The following is a 22,127-nucleotide window of genomic DNA, read 5'->3' on the forward strand; positions in this document are numbered from 1 at the left end:
AAAGAAAGAAAGAAAGAAAGAAAGAAAGAAAGAAAGAAAGAGAAAGAAAGAGAAAGAAAAGAAAAGAAAAGAAAGAAAGAAAGAAAGAAAGAGAAAGAAAAGAAAAGAAAGAAAAGAAAAGAAAAGAAAAGAAAAGAAAAGAAAAGAAAAGAAATCACCAGGGGCCTGAAAAATCTCTGTTTTCTACAAGCACCTAGGTGATGCCATACTGCTGGTCTACACTTTGAGTTCAGACGGTCCAATTCAATCCCCTCATTTTCCACAAAGAAAAGTTAGACCAAGAGTGATTAACAGTGTCAGCTCCAAGGTTACAAAGTAGCCAGAGGATGGTAGAAGTTCGGTACAGAATTCATATTTAGACTGCTAACTAAATGCTTGTTTTCTCTGTGTATACTTTTAAAAATTTTTATAAATTAAATATGATTTAAATTGCTTAAGCTGAGGCAGACCTGTAGCTATAATTTATATGATTTGCTGTACTCTTTGTTGATGGTTGTACTGGAATGTCTACACATATTATTTTATTTTTAACTTCTGTTTATTTTTCAAGCATGGTGTGGCTAATGGAGCTTCTCACCCCCCTCCTCTGGAAAGGAGCCCGTATTCCAATGTATTCCATGTGGTTGAAGGGTTTGCACTTGTCATTCTCTGTAGCAGTCGACCTGCCACTAGGAGATTAGCCGTCAGTGTCCTTAGAGAAATACGAGCTTTGTTTGCACTTTTGGAAATACCTAAGGTAAGATTTAGATCTATCATTTAATTATCTAATGAAAGTAGTTAAAAACTATCTTGTTGTTCAGTCTTATCCCATTTCTCTTGTTACCATGCAGATAGAACTTACCTTTATAACAAAGTAACAGAGTCTTTTCCATGTGGTCTAAACTAACCCACATGCCCTCAATTCTATTTGTAACAAATAGTACTAATGTGAACTTTGTTAATGTTTTCTTAGGTTTGGCTACTGTTCTTAGTCATTCCTAAGTGTTTTTAGACATATGATAACTTTTTTATAGGGTGATGATGAATTAGCCATAGATGTGATGGACAGGCTGAGCCCATCCATTCTTGAGAGCTTCATACATCTCACTGGGGCCGATCAGGTAACTGTAATGATTTCATGCTATTTAGTCTTGTTTTTGAAATTCAGACAGACATACGTGTATGAATTTCCCTTATAAATTTGATGCATCGGAAAGTATTTTATGCCCAAGTCATAAGTAATTAACTCCTTAAGATAAAGATAATACTTTATCAGCAAACACTTAGCCTTCTTAGTTGGGTTTGATTTTTTTTAGAAAGGTCATACATCAAGATTTCAGTAGGGGGGAATCCTGGGTGGCTTAGCGGTTTAGCGCCTGACTTTGGCCCAGGGCGCGATCCTGGAGTCCCGGGATCGAGTCCCACATCGGGCTTCCGGCATGGAGCCTGCTTCTCCCTCCTCCTGCGTCTCTGCCTCTCTATCTCTCTATCATAAATGAATAAATCTTTAAAAAAAAAAATTCAGTATGGCCATAAATGTAACTATCAAACTTGACTATTTGAAGTTTTTTCTCCCTATTTGGAATACATGGACAAGGTGTCTGGGCTCTCTGTAACACCTGACCCTTGTAACTCACAACTTAATGTATAATCAAGGGAGATAATAAAAAGACTGTATAAACCTAAGTGATGATTATAAATCTGTACAACTTAAAGGATTCTGGTTTAGAATATTAACTATGATTTCAACGAGAAAAAAGACTAACGAATGATTCTCTTCTAGTGCCTAAAACCATGCCTGCCTCATAGCAGGTGCTTTGTAAATATCTGTTGACTAGGAGAGTGAATTGAGCCTCTGTTCAGTTTAAGACTCGATTTGTTTTTGTTGTTCGAATGACATATAATTTACTCTGAAGGTAAATCTTCATCTCTTCAGTATAAGAGCTTAGAATATTGTTGAACAAATATTAAGAATATGTACCTCTGTGGAGGAGATCATTTTCCTGTCTGTTTTCTGCCTATGCGTATTCTGAGCACGTCAGCATGAAGTTAATGGTACATTTTCTACTTCCTTGGCAGCTCTAGTACACCCATGAAAGTTACATATTCCTATATGAATTCTCCACCTTTTTGGTTTATAGATCCTTTTGAGACTAGTGAAAGCTATGCAGTCTCTCTCCAGAAAAACACATGTGCACATATATACAAAAAAAAAAAAAAGTTCTATGCAATTTCAAGAACATACTACTCCCTTAAACCCATCTTGGGTTCTAAAACAGAGGGGTTTTTTTTTTGGGGGGGGGGGGGGTCCTAGAAACTACCAATAGGCCACTTACAGTTTAATGCAATTCAGATGGTGGAACTTTGAAAGTTACTGAAATGTGTGATAATCCATTGTTTTTTTTTCTCTACGTAGACTACTTTGCTATATTGCCCTAGTTCAATAGATTTACAGACATTAGCAGAATGGAACTCATCTCCCATCAGCCACCAGTTTGATGTGATTAGTCCATCACACATATGGATATTTGCACATGTGACCCAAGGCCAAGACCCATGGATTATAAGTCTCTCCAGTTTTTTAAAGCAGGAAAACCTTCCCAAACACTGCTGTACAGCTGTGAGCTATGCTTGGATGTTTGCATACACGAGGCTCCAGTCGTTATCCCCACAGGTTGATATAAAGTAAGTTATTTTCTTAGTATAAATCTTAAAATGTGGGGCACCTGGGTGGCTCAGCAATTGAGCATCTGCCTTCGGCTCAGGACGTTATCCCCAGGTCCTGGGATCAAGTCCCACATCGGGCTCCCCGCAGGGAGCCTGCTTCTCCCTCTGCCTATGTCTCTGCCTCTCTCTCTATGTCTCTCATGAATAAGTAAATAATAAAAATGTGTAGACTGTCAGTTTTTACAAGTACATATTTGAAAAAGTCACACAGGTTGGAAATTCCACAAATAAATAACATGCCACAACGTATTGATGTACTAAAGAGGGAGATGAAAGATGTAAAGGATGTAGTTTTATAATTCCTTCATCGTTTTCATGTAATTCAGTCTCACCGAATTGTTAGTTTATGTCATAGCAAAGTGCTTTGTGCATAGTATGTGTCTGGGGAATCTATTGAAAGAGGAAAGAATTAATGAAGAGGAGTGTGGATATGAATATAGGTGGGTTTGTAGAAGTATGCAAAGGGAAGAGATGCCAAGCTCAGTGACCTGACTTTTCGGGATGACATTATAAGGAAGGCCACCTGTCAATAGAGATTAGTGAAAATGGCATTGGGTTTTCATTTGGAGGATAATGGTAAAGATTTGGAGTAACTGATGATGTGATAGTGTGGGACAACGTCCTCATGAAGTACAGTTTATTTCTTCTTGCTCTTAAATATAATTAGAGAGTTTTTGAACCTGAATTTGAGTTCCTGACTTTACCTGATCTTTAGCTTTAGTTAAAAGAAACCTTCAAAACACACTGTATTATTTACATCTGCCTATTTCTCTTCTTTTCCCCCTAGTAGCCCCATCAATGCTAAGAAAGTAAATACTACCACAAGCAGTGACTCCTACATTGGCCTATGGAGAAACTATCTGCTCCTTTGCTGCAGTGCGGCTACATCCACCTCATCTTCAACATCTACAGGTTCTGTGAGGTGTTCTCCTCCTGAGACGCTGGCATCTACCCCTGATAGTGGCTATAGCATTGATTCTAAAGTAAGTTTAGAATTCCCAGTCTACCACTGAATCTGAATGGCACCATAAAATAATGTTTAAAATTTCTTTTCCAGGACAATGAAGGAATTTGGTTGAAAAGTGTATTACTTGTATTAGTGATAAAAATAGTTCAAGGAGTTCTATTACTATGGATTCCTGATTGGAATCAATTATTTATATATATATATATGTGTGTATACACACATACACACACACACACATATTATATATAGAGAGAGTTTGGTGAAAAGAGAGTCATGCTTATTAAATACATCATAATATTTTTAGAGGCATTTTCATCCCCATTTTTCCTTAGTTGGTTTCCTATAGTTCTCACACTTCTCAGTATCTGAAAGAAATCATTTAAATAATTAAATACCTTTGTAGAATTTCCCTAAATTATGTAGTGATGCAATCTGATACTTGATAAGAACCATTCTATAGTCTTCAGGCTCTGACACAAAATATTATGAGGTGGTTGAAGAAAATTTAGAAAACTGAGTAACATCTGAGTGTCTTACTTTAACACCAATGACTTAGAAATAATTTTGTTTAATTCCTTTTTATGGATCAAAAGACATAGAATATCAAATGAGGGAAGTCAGCCTGTTATGTAATGGTAAATATCTGTAAGAAATTCAAAGAGCCACAGAGCCCAAATTCTTTTAACAAACTTTCAGTGAACCATTGGACAGATCCCTAAATGTTTTTAGATTATGTCCTCACAGGTGAATTTTGAAGTCCTATTCACAGTAAAACTTCATCTATCTGTTGCCCTTGATGAAATATTCATGAGTGCCAAATTATTTAGTTGCATGTGCTATGATTACTGGCTGCTATAAATGTATTTTTTTTCCAGATTATTGGCATCCCATCCCCTTCATCCTTGTTTAAGCACATAGTTCCAATGATGCGCTCTGAGAGCATGGAAATCACAGAATCCCTTGTTCTAGGTCTTGGCAGGACCAACCCCGGAGCTTTTAGGTAATTATCTTCATATGTTTTCTCTATGCACAAAAATAGTAAATGTACTACTGGAGAGAAATTGTGATAGAGTACTTAGAATATGGACAGTTCATATCAGTCCTGACATTTACCAGTTAACCAACCATGTAACATTTAACGGGTCATTTAATTTATTTAATCATTTATTTATTTTTTTTGATTGTGCAAATAAGATTTCCCCAGTGTTCTTCACAGGATTACTATAAAAATCACTTATGCTATGTATAAATGCATTCTAAAAATAATAAAATGCTGGGTACATTTTTAATATTTTTCTACTTATTTATACAGTGATGGGATTATTTTACAGTGTTGTCTTTTTGGTTAAAACTGTAGTTTTTTGGACACCTGGGTGGCTCAGTCGGTTAAGTGTCTGCCTTCCACTCAGGTCATGATCCCAGAGTCCTAGGATCCAGCCCCGCCTCAGGCTCCCTGCTCCAGTGGGGAGTCTGCTTCTCCCTCTGCCCCTCCCTCTGCTTGTTCTCTCTCTCTCTCTCTCTCTCTCTCTCTCTCTTAACTCTCATTCTGTCTCACTCACTGTCTCAAATACATAAATAAAATCTTTAAAAAAAAAAGAACAAAACAAAACTATAGTTCTTCCCCTCCTTGTTCAAGAGAATTAGATTGTAAAAAAATAATAATTAACATACATATTTTATATCATCCTTGAAGTTTTGGGGTTTTTTAAAAGATTTTTATTTTTATTTATTCATGAGAGACAGACAGAGAGAGAGGCAGAGACACAGGCAGAGGGAGAAGCAGGCTCCATGCAGGGAGCCCGATGTGGGACTCAATCCCAGGTCTCCAGGATCACGCCCTGGGCTGAAGGCAGACACTCAACCACTAAGCCACCCAGGCATCCGTCAAAAACATCCTGATGTTTTTTTGATATTAACAAAGCAAATCCTTCATTTTTACCTGAGATTCTGCTTTGTTATTCCCTGCTGAGCCTGTTATTTGTTCTTCTGACATTGTCCTCTATTGAACTAAGGTGATGTTTGATGTTTTATCTCTGAGATAACACATACAACAGAGACTAGGTTAGTGAATTGTAATAGGTCTATATTTGTGGGATGGCATCATCGTAAGTGAAGTTTTATTTTTTTTTTATTTATTTATTTTTTTTTGTAAGTGAAGTTTTAGAAGTTTCTTTTATGGCAAGTAAATATATTATTCTGATAGAAAAAAATGGGTTACAAAAATGATCTCGGCCTCTTAAAAAACAAATTATTGTAAATAGAAACAATCCGGAGGCAAATACTTTAAATATCTGCAGTAGTTTTATAGATGATGAAATTATAGATTCATTTTCTTATTATCCTTTTTTATTTTCCCAGTCATCTACAATGAGCACATTTTCTATTTAAAATCAGAATATAAGCAAAGATAAAATTATCATTTTCATGAAGTTGATGCCCTTTGATTCATTAATTCCATTAAAAAAAATTAATCCTAAGGAGATAATCAGAAATGAAGATGCTCACTGAGACAGTATTTATAATAACAAAATTAGATAAAATTGGGGCACCTGGCTCACTTAGTTGGTGAAGATGTGACTCTTGATCTTGAGATTGTGAGCTAGAGCCCCACATTAGGTGTAGAGATTATACTTAAAATCATTTTTAAAAAATAGATTAAAGTTAATTAACCAGTAATAAATGTTTAGAAGAATTATGGTATCCTACCCTATAATAGAGTATTATGAGTTAATTAAAGGCATGTGGAAGTTATTCTAGTGTTAAAGGGAAATAGGTACCATCTCATATATGGTAGGATTTCAACTATATAAGATGTATGTGGGTTGCCAAATGATGGAATAACAATCTTGATGGTATTTGCCTCTGCGAATTAGAATAGGTGGCCTGTACCATTTTTTTTCTGCTTTCCCAATGTTCTACAGTGTGCACATGTTACTTAAAACCAAAATAGGGAATCCCTGGGTGGCTCAGCAGTTTAGCGCCTGCCTTCAGCCCAGGGTTGATCCTGGAGTCCCAGGATTGAGTCTGACATCGGGCTCCCCGCATGGAGCCTGCTTCTCCCTTTGCATGTGTCTCTGCCTCTCTCTCTCTCTCTCTGTGTGTGTGTCTTTCATGAATAAATAAATAGAATCTTTAAAAAAATAAATAAATAAAATAAATCCAAAATAATAAAGATTGTGTTTAAAACAGTAAAATTAGTGTTAACACTCGTCATTTCTCATCATTATATTAGTTTTACATATTTGCATATCAGATTATCTGTTCAGCTGTTAATTTAAAAATGTGTATAATTTTTCTTCTAGGGAACTAATAGAGGAATTGCACCCCATAATAAAAGAAGCACTCGAAAGAAGGCCAGAGGTAAGCTGTGTAGTTTTCAATCATTAAATATTTATATGGCAGATACTTATTTGCCTTCTGTATCAATACATTATACCAAAAGTTAGAAGTTAAGAAATAAATATGCAAAAGATCGCCTGAAGCAGTTTTCAACATTTTTTTTTTTTTAAGAGAGCGCACACAAAGCTGGGAAGGGGGAAAGGGAGAGAGACAATCTTAAGGAGGCTCCACACCCAGCACAGAGCCCATCCTGTGGCTCAATCTCATGGCCCTGAGATCATGACCTGAGCCAAAATCAGGAGTCAGAAACTCAACCTACTCAGCCACCCAGGTGCTCCTCAATAATTTTTTAATATTTTCTTTTCCTCCTCACAGAAGATATTAGGCAGAAATTCATTGTATAAAACATTAACTTGCTCTAATTGGAGGAGCCTGAGTGATTCAGTTGGTTAAGCGTCTGCCTTTTGCTCACGTCGTAAACCTGGGGTCCTGGGATCAAGTCCTGCATCAGGCTTCCTGCTCAGTGGGGAGTCTGCTTCTCCCACTCCCTCTGTTGCTCCCCATGCTTGTTCTCTCTCTCTCTCTCTCTCTCTCTCTCTCAAATAAATAAAATCTTTTAAAAAAACAAACAAACTACTATAACTAAAGTGGGGACAGTCAGTGTCTAGATCTGGGTCAGCAAACCTTTTCTGTAAGTGGCCAGATAGTAAATATTTTCACCTTTGCAAGCCCTACTGTCTCTGTTGCAACTACTCAGTCTGCATAGACTACTAAACAAAGAGGTGTAGCTATATTCCAAAAAAAATTTTTTTAGGCAACCATGTGCCAGGGTTGGCTTGAGGGCCGTATTTTGCCAACCCCGGGTCTATGTCCCCAAATCCATAGATCTGTGTCAGGTTCTGAGCCACTTTCAGAAACCACAGGTCTAGTGGGACAGGCAGATATGCAAACCATAATTACAACAATGTACTGCTCACCGGAATAAAATCATAGGTGAGAGGTTGCAGACTGTAGAGAAGAAAGCCGCTGGCTCTGTCCATGGAGAAAAAGTGGACACGAAGCACCAATATTTGCGGTGAAATTTGAAGCGTGTTGCCCAGTGGACAAGCAAGAGAAAGACATTCTAGGAAGAGAAACAGCATTTGCAAACTTCATAAAAGAATTTGGACATTGCAGATTCTTGTGCAAGATTATATTATGGAGAAAGTGATTGATTGGGTTGCAAAGCGGTCCAGGAGACTGTCCTGGTCTTGGCTTTATCCAGTAGACCAGTGGTGATCATATCGCGTGGGCATCTGAGAACTACCTGGAGGAGCTTCTTAAAAAATTAAAGATTCTAGGGCCTATTGAATGAGAATCCCTGAAATGGGGAGAAAAAAAAAAAAAAAAGAGAGAGAGAGAGAGAGAGAGAATCCCTGAAATGGAGCCCAGAAGTCTTTTAAAAACCATCTTAGATGAGCCTGGTGTAGTAGACTGAGAATCACTGCTGTTAGTGTCACAGAGGAGTTAAAGCAGAAGGACATGGTGACAGTAGCTGCTCTTTTAGAAAGAGCAGAAGACAGCATCTGTCGTTCTTCACTTCCTTTCTTTAATTCAGCCCTGTCGAGTAGTGATAGTATCCCCACTTAGTAATTGATTAGACTTTTGTTTCAGAATGAGTATGTTGATTACAGTACAGGATGATTCATTAGAGGGACGTGGAACTGGAAACAAAATTAAGTAGCAATATTTATACTTCAGAATTTCAGGGGAAAGAAGTCATCGTAGCAAGTGAATAGATAAGTACAGTGATGTGCCTTGAATGTAAAATTTATTTTTAGTGCTTTAACTCAAAATCCTTCTGTAGAGACAAAATGGAAACAAGTCATCTAAAACTTTGCAGAAATCCTCAAACCTTGCTTAGAAAACCATCCTGTTCAGTACAAATTGCCATAAACTTTATAAAGAGCTAAAAAGAGACATAATAAAATGTAATGAGTTAGTCATTAGCAAATTGGCCCCCTTGCAGAAGGCAGGAAATTGGATTATGGACTTGAAAGTGAAAGACCAGTAAGGAAGTTTCCAGTTGCTCTGTACCATGACAATTACATCATAGTGACATAATGACCATAGACGAAAGTGATACAGCAGATCTGTCACTTCCTACAATAAGAAAAACATTTTTTTTCCTTCCAATGGGAATTGGAAGCCGAATCTGAATCCGGTAGAGATATTATGGCTCCCATGCTAACCATTAGTATTTTGGCTCTAGTAAGACAGATTTATTCGTATTGTAATGATCAGAGAATTTTTTTCTTTTGTATTTAGTTTTTATGTCAAAATTATTGAGTGGAAAATGTTGGCAGAGCAAAATCCTTGGGATTTCTTCATTCCCCCTTTAGTTATTTGTCCTTTGTGTTATATTTGGGGGGATATTTTAGGGATTCTTAATGATACAGTGAGAACAGTTTACTTAGCTGTTTCAGTTCTTCTAAGTTGTCAGGTTAGCAAATCACCTAAAGTAACTGTAAAGTAACTATAGGATTCTGTTTTCTCCCCACACAAGGAGTATTGCCACATAAAGCATCATGTGATTTTATTTGGCTCATTAATTTCAAACAGTTCCACACATAACTCTTCGATTTAGCAGCCACTAAAATGCTCGAAGTCTACATTGCACAAGCAAAATAATTGTGATGAGCCCTAAATGCCCAGAGATATGTACTTTTATTCTTTCCAAGTTATGCCAGAAAGTTTTCTATCAACTTCTCTGAAGGACTTTTACTTACTACCTTTTTATCTTTGAAATAGAATATGAAACGGCGCAGGCGTCGAGATATTTTACGAGTACAACTGGTACGAATATTTGAACTGCTGGCAGATGCTGGTGTCATTAGTCACAGGTCAGTAATGGATTTTGGTTTTTAAAACTTTGGGATGAATTAGATATAATATTTTTTCTCTTATGAAACATATAAAAACAGAAAAGCGCCTTTGCAACAATGACAAAAAAAAAAAATGCTACGCTCTGAGCATTATTTACCAAAGATGCATCCAGTACATTAACCCGTGGCCAGAAACCGTATTGAAGAAAATCTACCTCCAGTACTAGACTGGTTCAGGCAAAAATTGGCTATAATGTTCCTGGGATTTTGATATTTGTAGGAATCTAGTAACTCAAGCAAGTGGACAGTAGCCTTTTTTGTGTGACTGACTCAACAATCTTACCTCATCTTAAAGATCTATTTCCTTTGGATTGTAAAATCATATACATAAAGGCTAAACACTAGAAGGTTTGCAGATTAATCCAATCAACTGTTAATCTCTCCTGTTGGGGAAAATCGTGAAATCTGTGAACATAAGTCATAGTCTGTAACTTTCCACCCTTCACCAATGAGAACATAAAACCTGGAGTTATTGCTAGAATAAAGGCATGTTTACACTAAGACCAGCTCCTTCAGGAAAACCCCATCAGCTTTGAATTGAGAAAATAACTCTTTCCCTTGGAGGGGTAACTGTATTGCCTGACTATAGAAGAAGTGGGGGGAAGCGGTGGGGAGGTAGATCTGATCACCTCCAAAAAAAGGTAACTGAACAGAGATCTTAGGAAAAAAGAGTGTTAATAAACAAATGCAGTATTGTGACTCTGGCACCTGTCTTGATTATTTCTTAATGTACCTCATACCTTCCACAGTGAGCATCAAATGCTCTTGACGAGTGCTTTCAAAACAGAGCTTTAATTAAAGAGAATTTAGACCGCTGACTTACCTTTTCTTTTATAGTAGCTGAAAAGCAAACGAAAAGAAAGAGAAAAAGAAACATTTTTTTTCTTGGTCCTACATGGAAATAAAACAGTGGAAGTTAAGAAGAGAGAATTTGAAACATGCTGGGCTTAATGCAAAAAATCAAACCTAGTACATATCTGTATCTTTTTTTCTTCTGTTGTGTTGCTTTTAATGTTCGTGAATGAAGAATCTTTGAATGGTACTATTTGGAGGAACTGCGGAATGTTGATATATTGAAAATTTAACTACAAAAGCTGTAGTCACTATTGAGCAGTAATGGTTTTGAACACAATTATGTGTCTTGCTTTTGGTTTTGTTTTTTTTAAGAGAAGGTAATATTGTAAGGCTGTTAGTATTATGGACTTTTCATTTCCTCGATTAAGGGGGAAAAATAAATTCCAAAGGCCAAGATGCAGGGTTCACCCAGCTACTCCGGTATGCCTGATGCATAAGAGGTATTCAATGAGTAGTTTTTAAATGAATGAATGTTTTATTCTAAGCCAGGTTGCAATCTATTAAATTGGTTTCCCATCCAGTAATAAATCATTAGTCAGAAATTAAAAACATTCCTTTAAAGAATGAAGGAGAACATTTCATTATGAATTCGTTCAACATATTTTACTGTTGTAGACTGATATTTTTAATATACTGTAGTACCACTGTACTTACTCTTGTTTTCATGGCCTCAACTACTAAAAATTATTTTTGCTTATAAAAGTCATATATTGGGATCCCTGGGTGGCGCAGCGGTTTGGCGCTTGCCTTTGGTCCAGGGCGTGATCCTGGAGACCCGGGATCGAATCCCACATTGGGCTCCCAGTGCATGGAGCCTGCTTCTCCCTCTGCCTGTGTCTCTGCCTCTCTCTCTCTTTGTGTGACTATCATAAATAAATAAAAAAATTTTTTAAAAAGTCATATATTTTAGAAGTACTTTTCAGATATAACAAGGAAAAACTGATCAAAATAAATGTAAATAATAGCTAACCATTTAAATAGTACTTACAGTTTAATCCTTTTTTATATAGTAACTAACATATTCTTACTAAAATGCTCTGAAGTAGCTGCTAGTCAAGGGAGGGAACAAAACTGGAATCTAAGACTTCTGACTAACCAAATGACCTCCTTCCTTCCAGGTCATTGTTTCCAGGCACAGAACCCTTGCCTCAAAAAATTACTACAGAGATTTTTAAGGCAACTCTATAGCTATAGATAGAAGACTTGAAAACCAGAACTCTTACTTGAATGCTCTTAAATTTTTGTATCCCAAGTACTCCTATCTAGAATCTTGCTGAGAATAAGTACCTAATGGATATTTGATTAGTTGTGCTAAAGGCATAATGTGAATTTGCATGGCATCTCTGAGAATATATACAACTAGTCTTTCCTCTTTCTACCCATCCTTTTTTTTAAAGTAGGTTCCATACCTAGTGTGGAGCCCAACATGGGGGTTAAACTCACAACCTTGAGATCAAGACCTGAGCTGAGATCAAAAGTCGGCTGCTTTTAACCGATTGAGGCACCCAGGCGCCCCTCCTCTTTCTACCTGATTCTAAACTGATTCTCCCTATCAGGCCTCTTGCTGAGGCCTCCTTTTTTCCTTATTTTAAGAAGCTATAAATTTTGCCAGGGAGGGAATAACATTTAACACTCAGAGTAGTTGATTAGAGGTATGCATGGAATTGAATAATACATATTACAGTAGCAGTTTCTTAAGAAACACCATCTATTTTATATTTGTAAGCCAAAATCATGTTCATTTGATTTTTGTATATTAAGTTGCACACTACCATAACTGTGCCATGTTTAATATACAATTGCCCCTCAACATGGATTTGAACTTCATAAATCCATTGGTATGTGGATTTTTAATGGTAGAGTACTGTAAATGTATTTTCTCTTCTGATTTTCTTAATAACATTTTCCTTTCTTTAGCTTATTTCATTCTAAGAATGTAGTATATGATACGTGTGACATACAAAATATATGTTAATTGACAGTTTATCAGTAGCTTTCCAGCAAACAGCAGGCTCTTTATTGGTAGCTAAGTTTTGCAGTCAAAAGTTATATGCTGGGGTAGCGGAGGTAGGTGCCCCTAACCCTCACATTGTTCAAGGGTCTGTATATTATTCTGATTTTGATTACTAGGAATTTATTTTGATTTAAATTATAATTTAAAATCGCCTTTTCTTTCTTATTTTCAGTGCAAGTGGTGGCCTTGATAATGAAACACATTTCCTCAACAACACTTTATTGGAATATGTAGATTTAACTAGACAACTCCTGGAAGCAGAAAATGAAAAAGACTCTGACACACTGAAGGATATACGATGCCATTTTAGTGCCTTAGTGGCGAATATCATTCAGAATGTTCCAGGTAATATCAGTTTCGTAAAACATTATTGAATATTAAGGGACCATCATATATTTCTTTCCCCTGAGGGTTTTAAGTCTAAGGTGATAAAAAGCAGCTTGTGTACATAGTGGAAACGTATGTCAGCATAACATGGATGGCAAGAGTTTGTTTTACCTTTAGTTAGCGTTGTGAGTAGAAATCAGAAAGCAACCCCACATAGATTTTTTTTTTAATGATAATCAAGACACTAACACCAAAAAAAGTAAGAAATCAATAGAAGCTACTTTAGACAAACTCCTTCTAGAGGCAGTAAGCAAAACACAATTCTGTTCCAAATGGTAATTGAAAGTAGAATTAACCAGGTGGTTCTGAATAATGAAAGAAGGGCCTGGACCACAGTACAAAGTATAGCGGGTATACAGTGTTATTGATTGATTCCTTTAAGGTGTGTGTACCTATGATTCCAGTACATGCTATATGCCAGGTACTGGGCTAGGCTCCAGAAATATTGGTCTATGCAGTTACATTTTAAAAAGACATAAATTGTTTGCAAGTATAGACATAAAAATGTGACTGTGGTCTTGGGTATACAATGTAAAAGCAAATGTTTCTTTCTCTTTTCTGCAAAGGAATCATTTTGTTACCTTTAAAAGAACATGCAAACAGGTGACTCCTTAAAGTGAGAGCATGGATTGTGTTTTATAAGAGAAACCTGTAAGCATTTTTTTAGGCACATTAATTTCAAATACAGGAGCCCTGTTTCGAACTTTAGAGGGAAATGATGCTATTTAGAGAAGAAGAGTATTCTTTCCCTCCATATTTTCTGATCTGAAGCTCATTAACACAAAGATATAATTTAGTCCATCACTAAACATTCTTCCATAGCTTCCGCCTTGGTTCATTAAGATACTGTTGAGTTTCTTCAACAAGGATTAAATGCAGAGAACTTGTAGATGGAATTTTTCAAGTGGAAAGAATTCTTGGAGATATCTCAACCAGGGGTCTTCAAAGTATGTTATTTCTCTTCCGGTCACAGCAGTAAGAGGCAGCAGGATGGATTTAACTCTAGGCCTCACCTCTTACCTCAAGTAGACTGGTCACTCCTTTGTTCTGTATATCAAGATTTCACATAAGGATTCTTTTATAAAGACACCTGTGTAGCTGAACACAGACAAAGCTCAGAGATGCCCTACCTAATCCAAAGCATTGTGTTGGCAATGAACAAAGATCGAGTTGTGTTTATGTTGAGGTCTTGGCCAAGCTTACCATGTAGCCAGCAACAGCTGGGGAGGAGCGGGGTCCTGGCTCCCAGTACCGTGCCTGCCTCGAAATTCTGCTTGCAGAGAACCCGTGTCTCTCATGATGCTGCGCTACGTGGGGTCATAGACCGCAACCCTCTTTCTGGGTCTTGCATGTGTGTGTCAGTGATTGCTGTCACTGAGGAGGTTTTCGGTAGGTTCAAAGGAAAACTTTTGCTTTCTTTTTTGTAATATTACATTTCAATACCAAGTAAGTTGATGTGCATGTTAAAATAAAAAGAAATGGAAATAAATTTTTTTCCCTTCTATTTTTTTTTTTCAGTGCACCAGAGAAGAAGTATCTTCCCTCAACAGAGCCTTCGTCACAGTTTGTTTATGCTGTTCAGTCACTGGGCAGGTCCTTTTAGCATCATGTTTACACCCTTGGACAGATACAGTGACAGAAATATGCAAATCAACAGACATCAGTACTGTGCACTAAAGGTACTACTTAGAAATCTGAGTTTTTTTCTTATGTGAAGAGTGCAGTTAACTTTGTCTCTCGGTGCCTATTATTATAAAAAGGATCGACTTCTTCTGAGTACCGGAAAATATTAGAATATATGTTTGCCTGCTATATTCAAATATTTATACTCTACGTTTATTTAACTACATAAAACACAATGCAAAAAAGTTACAGAATCTACCCAAAATTTAAATGCCATTTTCTTAAAGAACTGAGAAATGCCTCTTTTTTTCCCCACTTAAGTACTTTCTCTGGGTCCTTTTTTTCCTCTTCTCTTCCAGTACCATTCAAACTCCATGCCTTACCCGGTATCATGTATTTACTTATTACTCATAATAAATGACTTAGTTTCAAAAATTGCTATTATACTCTTCTTTATAAAGGAAAAAGTTAAAGATATTGTGGCTACCTGAGCATGAATAAAAATATCCTGCCTCTTCTCATTAAGCAGCCAACCTATAACCTCTTAAATGTTTTAAATGTAATTCTAATATTATTGTTTGAAGGCTATGTCTGCTGTCCTATGTTGTGGCCCTGTTGCAGATAATGTAGGACTTTCATCAGATGGCTATTTGTACAAATGGCTGGATAACATTTTGGACTCTCTGGACAAAAAGGTGATTATGACAGTTCCTTTAAAATTTCACATAAATCGCTCTGCATTATCTGGAATTACAGTATGACCCACTGAAAACAAGTCTTTATATATTTATATATATAACATATATATTATATGTATGATAGGTTTAGAATTATATGCAAAAAGCATGTTATATGAAATTAAAGGATGCAGTAATTTAAGAAATTTCTAATTTTTATTATTTAAATGTTAATTTCCTCTTTTTTTATAAGATTAATACAGTAGTGTGTATATATGTATATATACATACACACATATATATATTATATATATATAACATATATATATAATATATATATTTCTCATGATAGGGTTCTTGATCTATAAAGAAAATATTAAGATGGAATGCATTGAGCTCCATGGAAGAAATCTGTTATTTTTTATGTTTAATATCATTTTTCTTTTTTTGACCCCTCTCCAATGACTCTTGCCTTCCCTTTTTCTTGTTCTCATTCTGTACATGCACAGACTTCACAATTTAGAACAGGACTTACATTTTTCCCCCTCAGAATAATTTTTCTATTGGGTTATCAAAAACAAGAATGAAGCTTGATAAAAATAACTGGAGAGGTTAATAACTCACTTTTCTGAAAGCACTTAATCACCGTTCATATTCATCAACCGCCTTCAGGGCTCTGCTGGAGGACAGAATTGTACTACTTAGAATGTTGTGTAAAAAGCAGGAGACCAAGTATAATTTATCCATGCCATCTTTTTTTTTTTTTTCTTTTGGCTGAATAAAATGAGAAGAAGTTGAACAAAAGGAGACGGGGTTTTGTGCTTAAATACATTAAATAAGCATATACCATGTTTGTTAATGAAAATGTAGAAAAGTAGTTTTTTATATATATATATTTATAGAAAAGTAGTTTTATATAAGAGTAGTTTTTTATATATATATGTTTATGTATATATATAGTAGTTTATTTTATATGTAAAATGTATAAATTTCTTTATCCTGGGCAATGTTGTGACCTTTACTTAGGTTCATCAGTTGGGCTGTGAAGCAGTTACATTACTGCTGGAGCTGAACCCGGATCAGAGCAACCTCATGTACTGGGCTGTGGATCGATGTTACACTGGTTCCACCAGAGTGGCAGCTGGCTGCTTTAAAGCCATAGCTAATGTATTCCAGAACAGGTACTCTAGCTACTGTCTTCCATATTTTATTTAGCTTTTCTTTTTTTGTTTTTAAGAAAATGTGTCCTTTTGAATTCAGAAATAGTAAGAAACCAGTATTTTATTTCCTTGACCTCTAATGAAATTGGACCAGACTAAAAATAATGAGTACCATGCATCTGTTGTTGGACTTTTTGCCTTTAAAAAACAAAAACAAAAACCCAACAATAAAAAACACCTAGTCATAGGCTTAAAAACTTGGTTTGCAGCCTTGCCCTTTGTATGTTGTATTTATTAATGTATGAAAGCCTCTAAAATTTCTCTAACATGTAAAATTTGTCCCCAGGGATTATCAGTGTGACACAGTGATGCTCCTGAATCTGATACTGTTTAAAGCAGCTGATTCTTCTCGAAGTATCTATGAAGTTGCCATGCAACTGTTACAGGTTTGTAAGCAAATGTTAGTCAAAATATCTCTTGTTGACAATTTAATAAAGCATGTAAATATTTAGCCTTTTTTTTAAAGATCTATTTATTTTAGAGCACAAGGTAGGGAGGGGCAGAGGGAGAGAGAGAGAGAGAGAGAGCAAAAACCTATAGCAGACTCTGCTCTCAGTGCAAAGCCTGACAGGCTCGATCTCATGACTCTGAGATCATGACCTGAGCAGAAACCAAGAGTCAGGTGCTCAACTGACTGTGCCACCCAGGAGCCCCTCAGCTTTATTTTTAATAGGGAGGCATGGTATCAATTCCTAATTATAACTACAAATAGAAAACAAAGATAATATAGATCACTTGAGTCTACAAATAATACAGAGTATTCAGAAGTGTGTTACAGAGGAGTTACGTATATACTCCCACATATGTGTATCTACCAATGAATGTCGAGCAGTCGGGACCTACGTTATGCATGTAACTATTTCTGTTCAGCAGGTAAGAATAATGTGAGCCAATTTTTTTTTTTTTGAGAACCAAGTAAAAAGTAATAGCCCCTTTATGATGAGCTTGTATAATTTTTCTTTATTAGACCAAGAGAAAGAACCAAGAAAGTTAACTTACCAAGCCTGGAGATAGCATTATTATCCAATACCTAACTAGTTGATGATAGGATAAGGTTCTTCACTTTTTTTTTTTTTAATTTTTTTATTTATTTATGATAGTCACACAAATACACAGAGAGAGAGAGGCAGAGGGAGAAGCAGGCTCCATGCACCGGGAGCCCGATGTGGGATTCGATCCCGGGTCTCCAGGATCGCGCCCTGGACCAAAGGCAGGCGCCAAACCGCTGCGCCACCCAGGGATCCCCAGGTTCTTCACTCTTAACCAAGTTAAAAGCAAGATTCCAGTAGGTGCAGATTTTTCCAGAGGGTTTGAAGTGGTACTGATGCCGGTTTGTGGTCATCTTAGGAATTATACCCTCATGTCTTTATCAACTGAGAAGAAAGTTCAGTGCTGTCTCTTTACATAGTATAATGTTAAAATAATTTTTAGCTCATATTACATATTTAATCTGTATTTCACCAAGATCTGCTTGAAGATTTTTTTGTTTCACTTACACATGTTTTTCATATAATCCTGTTTTTGAACTGGAAAGTGGTCAATCTTCTGCAAGTAATTGTATAGTAAGTTGCTAAAGTCATTTTCAGACGGTCACTAACCCGGACCATTGGCATTAAGCCCAAGGAGTGTAAACCTTGTAAACAGTTAGAGATCTTTTGCAAACATTCCTGGGAATTAGAAACTAACATCTGAGATACTTTACGAGATACATAACTATATAGCCTTTAAATTGGAATAATTCTCAGGAGATTTTATTTCTGAATTATAGCTGAAATGTAGAGGACTCATAAAATCTTGAATCTCCCTTCCTGCAGATCCTGGAACCGAAGATGTTTCGCTATGCTCACAAATTAGAAGTTCAGAGAACAGACGGAGTGCTCAGCCAGCTGTCTCCTCTCCCGCATCTGTATTCTGTTTCGTATTATCAGCTGTCTGAGGAATTAGCAAGGGCCTATCCTGAGCTCACTCTCGCCATATTCTCAGGTATGAGCGTTGAACCGGTTATTGGGTTTTCTTTAGCAATCATTTCTAAAAAAAAAACTACTTTTAGGAAATCTTAAATTTCTTATTGCTTAAATAAGAAATTTGAGGCTGATTCAAAACAGAACGTGTCTCTATGAAAGAGAATTTTTTCCTTTAATAAGATTTAATACTAATCTATCTTGATACATACATTTCTTATTACTGTAAGGCTTCTCACTTTGCCTTCTCTTCTCCACCCCAGGGGGCAAAAAAAGGGAGGGGGCTTCACATGCAACTTAAAAACGTTTCTTCGGGATGCCTGGTTCAGTGGTTGAGCATCTGCCTTTAGCTCAGGTCATGATCCCGGATTCTGGGATCAAGTCCCCAGGGAACCTGCTTCTCCCTCTGCCTGTGTCTCTCATGAATAAATAATAATCTTTAAAAAAAAAAAAAAAGTTTCTTCAGTAGACACAGAACTTCCTAAATCTTGCCATACACTTTATCTTGCATATTGGTCTATCTTTATTTATTTATTTATTTTTAAAGATTTTATTTATTCATTCATGAAAGACACAGAGAGAGAGAGGCAGAGACATAGGCAGAGGGAGAAGCAGGCTCCATGCACCGGGAGCTCGACGTGGGATTCGATCCCGGGTCTCCAGGATCGCGCCCTGGGCCAAAGGCAGGCGCCAAACCGCTGCGCCACCCAGGGATCCCGGTCTATCTTTAATAATAAAAATGAGCAGGGATAAAGATACAGGTTTCTTTCTGTAAGTGAAACCTCTCATCATAGGAAAGGTCCTGTACTGCCTTGAGCAAAACTCCTGCCAGGATCCCACATTGCTTTCCGTTCCAGTTTCCTTCTCTTGTGCCGACAACAGTTCCTTCCAGGGGTTTCTAAAACAGCAGGACTATGGGTCAGGCAAGGTGTCCTTTCTCTCTGGATCTCCCAGGACCCAGATTTAGGAGTTTTTGTTTAAAATCTAGTTTAACCTTCTGCCCAGTGAACACACTATGGCAAGTGCTCCTAATGTGCTTTATCCTTTTCCTGAAAACTTAATTTTAACCCTTAGGTCATTTTTCTGCCTTTCACTTGTGACAAGATCTTATTTTAGTTTGAAACTTGGACACGCACCAAAACAGGCATCCAGGAGATGACAGGATCCTGCTGTGGCTCCTTTCTTTCATTTGGCCTAGAGACTTAGTCACCTGAACCTTCCTTGAGCATCTTTCCACAGCACCCATTTCCACAGTAGAAACAGTTTCCCGTCCCTCAGTGACCCGAATGGGGGAAAGCCATGCAGCAGTGCAAAGCCGTGGCTGCCATGATCACTGATGCTGCAGTTGGGCTGCTTCTCGAGGCTCCCACGCAGAAGGCGAAGCCATCCAACTGAGGCTCAATGCTCAAGAAATTGGTGGGGGTGGCCCATGCCCACAGCTCAGATGCCGTGTCCTTCGCTTCTGTCTACAGACACTTGTCATTAGGATCTGCCAATTATAACTCCTCTGCTTAAAATGGTTTATTCTAAACCAAAATATAGCCTGTAAGCCTGCTCAGGGCAGTTTTCTGTTTTATTGTTTCCAAGGCAAGATGAGCAGAGTATTTGTTGGGGATCGTATGGGATCGCTGTCGATATAAGCTTTGCCCCACTTTGAAATTTGAGGGTCCTGCTCCTTCCTTTCTCTGGAACCAGTTGTAGTAATCTTTAAATGTCTTTAGCTCTCTGGCTTCCTCCTGTCCTTTTCCTCCTTTACACCCACCCCAGGCCCATCCGCCACCCCCTTTACCTGCCTGACTATCCACATTCACTTTTTCCGTGTTCTCAGCCCTCGTACGTCTTCATAAATGGCCTTTAGACTCCATTCGTGTGAGCTTCCTCTCTGAACTTACTGAAGACATTCTAACAGCTAAGTCTAATCATCAACATTTGGTCTTCAGTCTGTTGGCTACTTTTCCAGGCAGTTAATGTTTGTCACCTTACATTTCTTTAAATACCGACCTCTCTTGATTTCTAGAAACTTAATATTTCCTGGTTGTCCTTCTGCTGTGAGCTATTCCTTTTCTGTCACTTTTGGTGGATTCTTTCCTTCTATCTTAAGTATTCGTGTTCCCAGGCCTCCTTCTCAGGAGACCCCGTCTCCCAGAGAGAGGTCACTGCCATTGCTGTGGCCCCAGCTCCCACAAATGACCACCTCTCCCCTGGTCAGAACCTCTTCAGCCAACTACTTGCAGAGCTTCAGGTCTTTCCTTTCATACCGGAGGCAGTAACATTAATGTGTTAATAGAAGGGATTCTTGTAAAAAGTGAGAATTAAATATAACCAGAAAGCATTGGACTGAGCACTTCATCAGCGCTATTTCCAATGTGCCATGATAATCCCATGAGGCAACTGCTTTTGTTACCCTCTTCTCACTGATAATAAATTGAGGATCAGAGGTTGACAGGTTGGCCCTCGGTCAAGCAGCTTATACCGGGTAGAGCTGGGATTCAGACCCATGTGTGTGCAGTTCCAGAATGACCTTTTGAATCACTACACTTCTATATTTACTCCTTTTAATGAGTAAATAACCACAAAGCCTAGCGGGCAAGAGGGGGCCAAGGAGAAAAAAGGTTTTTATTAAAAGTGACTTACAGAAATTTAACAGGGTATACACTATAAAAGCACAAAGCACATGGGCCTTGGAATCAACCTAGTGTTTGGATCCTCTGCCACTCGGTACTTTTCTGACTTAGGCAGGTTACTTTGCCTCTGGCCACCTCACACATTTATCATGAGCACTAAATGAGATGAGTGTAAAAGTAACAAGCATTTCCTAGGAGTCTCCCCTATAGAGAACCAACATAGGTGAGGTTTTTCATGGGTCAGTTTAAATTAATCTATGTATAAGGACTGTCTCATGTACTTATGTGTTATTGAGATAAAATACACATATCATGAAATTTACCACTGTAATCATTTTAAGTGAATAGTTCAGTAGCATTAGGTATGTTTATATCGTTGTGAAACAGGTCTCCAGAAGTTTTTCATCCTATCGAACTGGAACCATCTACTAAACAACTCCTTTTTTGCCCCTACCCCCTTACCTCCTGCTAAACCCCCACTGTAGTTGTATTTACATGAATTTGACTATTTAAGATACCTCTTATATAGTATCTGTGTTTTTGTTTCATTTCGCATAATGTCCCCCAGGTTAATCCATGTTGTAACATGACAGGATGTCCTTTTTAAAGGCTGTATAGTATTCCGTTGCAAACCTGTCTCTGTGTGCACCACATTGTTTATCCATCCATCTGTCCATGGATGTTTGGGTTGCTTTCTACCTGTTAGCTATTGTGAATGGTGCTGCCATGAACAGGAGTATGCAAATATCTCTGAGACCCTGCTTTTAGTTCTTTTGGAATATATATATATGGGATTGCTGGATCATATGGTATAGTTCTATTCAACTTTT

At 37.3% G+C, this 22,127-nt stretch overlaps 1 protein-coding gene across 15 annotated transcripts in view; it reads left to right on the forward strand.

Annotated features, from left to right (window-relative positions):
* FRYL (FRY like transcription coactivator) overlaps positions 1-22,127 on the forward strand; it is a 253,042-nt gene that overhangs the window by 164,315 nt on the left and 66,600 nt on the right. For all 15 annotated transcript variants that reach the window (XR_011999897.1, XR_011999900.1, XR_011999898.1 and 12 more), the window contains 13 exons: positions 551-736; positions 1,014-1,100; positions 2,396-2,664; positions 3,494-3,689; positions 4,549-4,673; positions 6,976-7,033; positions 9,803-9,894; positions 12,978-13,150; positions 14,711-14,871; positions 15,400-15,510; positions 16,519-16,673; positions 16,999-17,098; positions 18,527-18,695. Coding sequence is in view for 10 of the 15 variants with exons in the window: in XM_026016535.2 (XP_025872320.2) it covers positions 551-736; positions 1,014-1,100; positions 2,396-2,664; positions 3,494-3,689; positions 4,549-4,673; positions 6,976-7,033; positions 9,803-9,894; positions 12,978-13,150; positions 14,711-14,871; positions 15,400-15,510; positions 16,519-16,673; positions 16,999-17,098; positions 18,527-18,695 (1,882 nt within the window). In the remaining 5 variants the exon portion in view is untranslated. The remainder of the gene's footprint in view (positions 1-550; positions 737-1,013; positions 1,101-2,395; positions 2,665-3,493; positions 3,690-4,548; positions 4,674-6,975; positions 7,034-9,802; positions 9,895-12,977; positions 13,151-14,710; positions 14,872-15,399; positions 15,511-16,518; positions 16,674-16,998; positions 17,099-18,526; positions 18,696-22,127) is intronic.

Source organism: Vulpes vulpes, chromosome 2 (genome assembly GCF_048418805.1).
Source record: "Vulpes vulpes isolate BD-2025 chromosome 2, VulVul3, whole genome shotgun sequence".
In the NCBI taxonomy this organism is placed as follows: Eukaryota; Metazoa; Chordata; class Mammalia; order Carnivora; family Canidae; genus Vulpes; species Vulpes vulpes.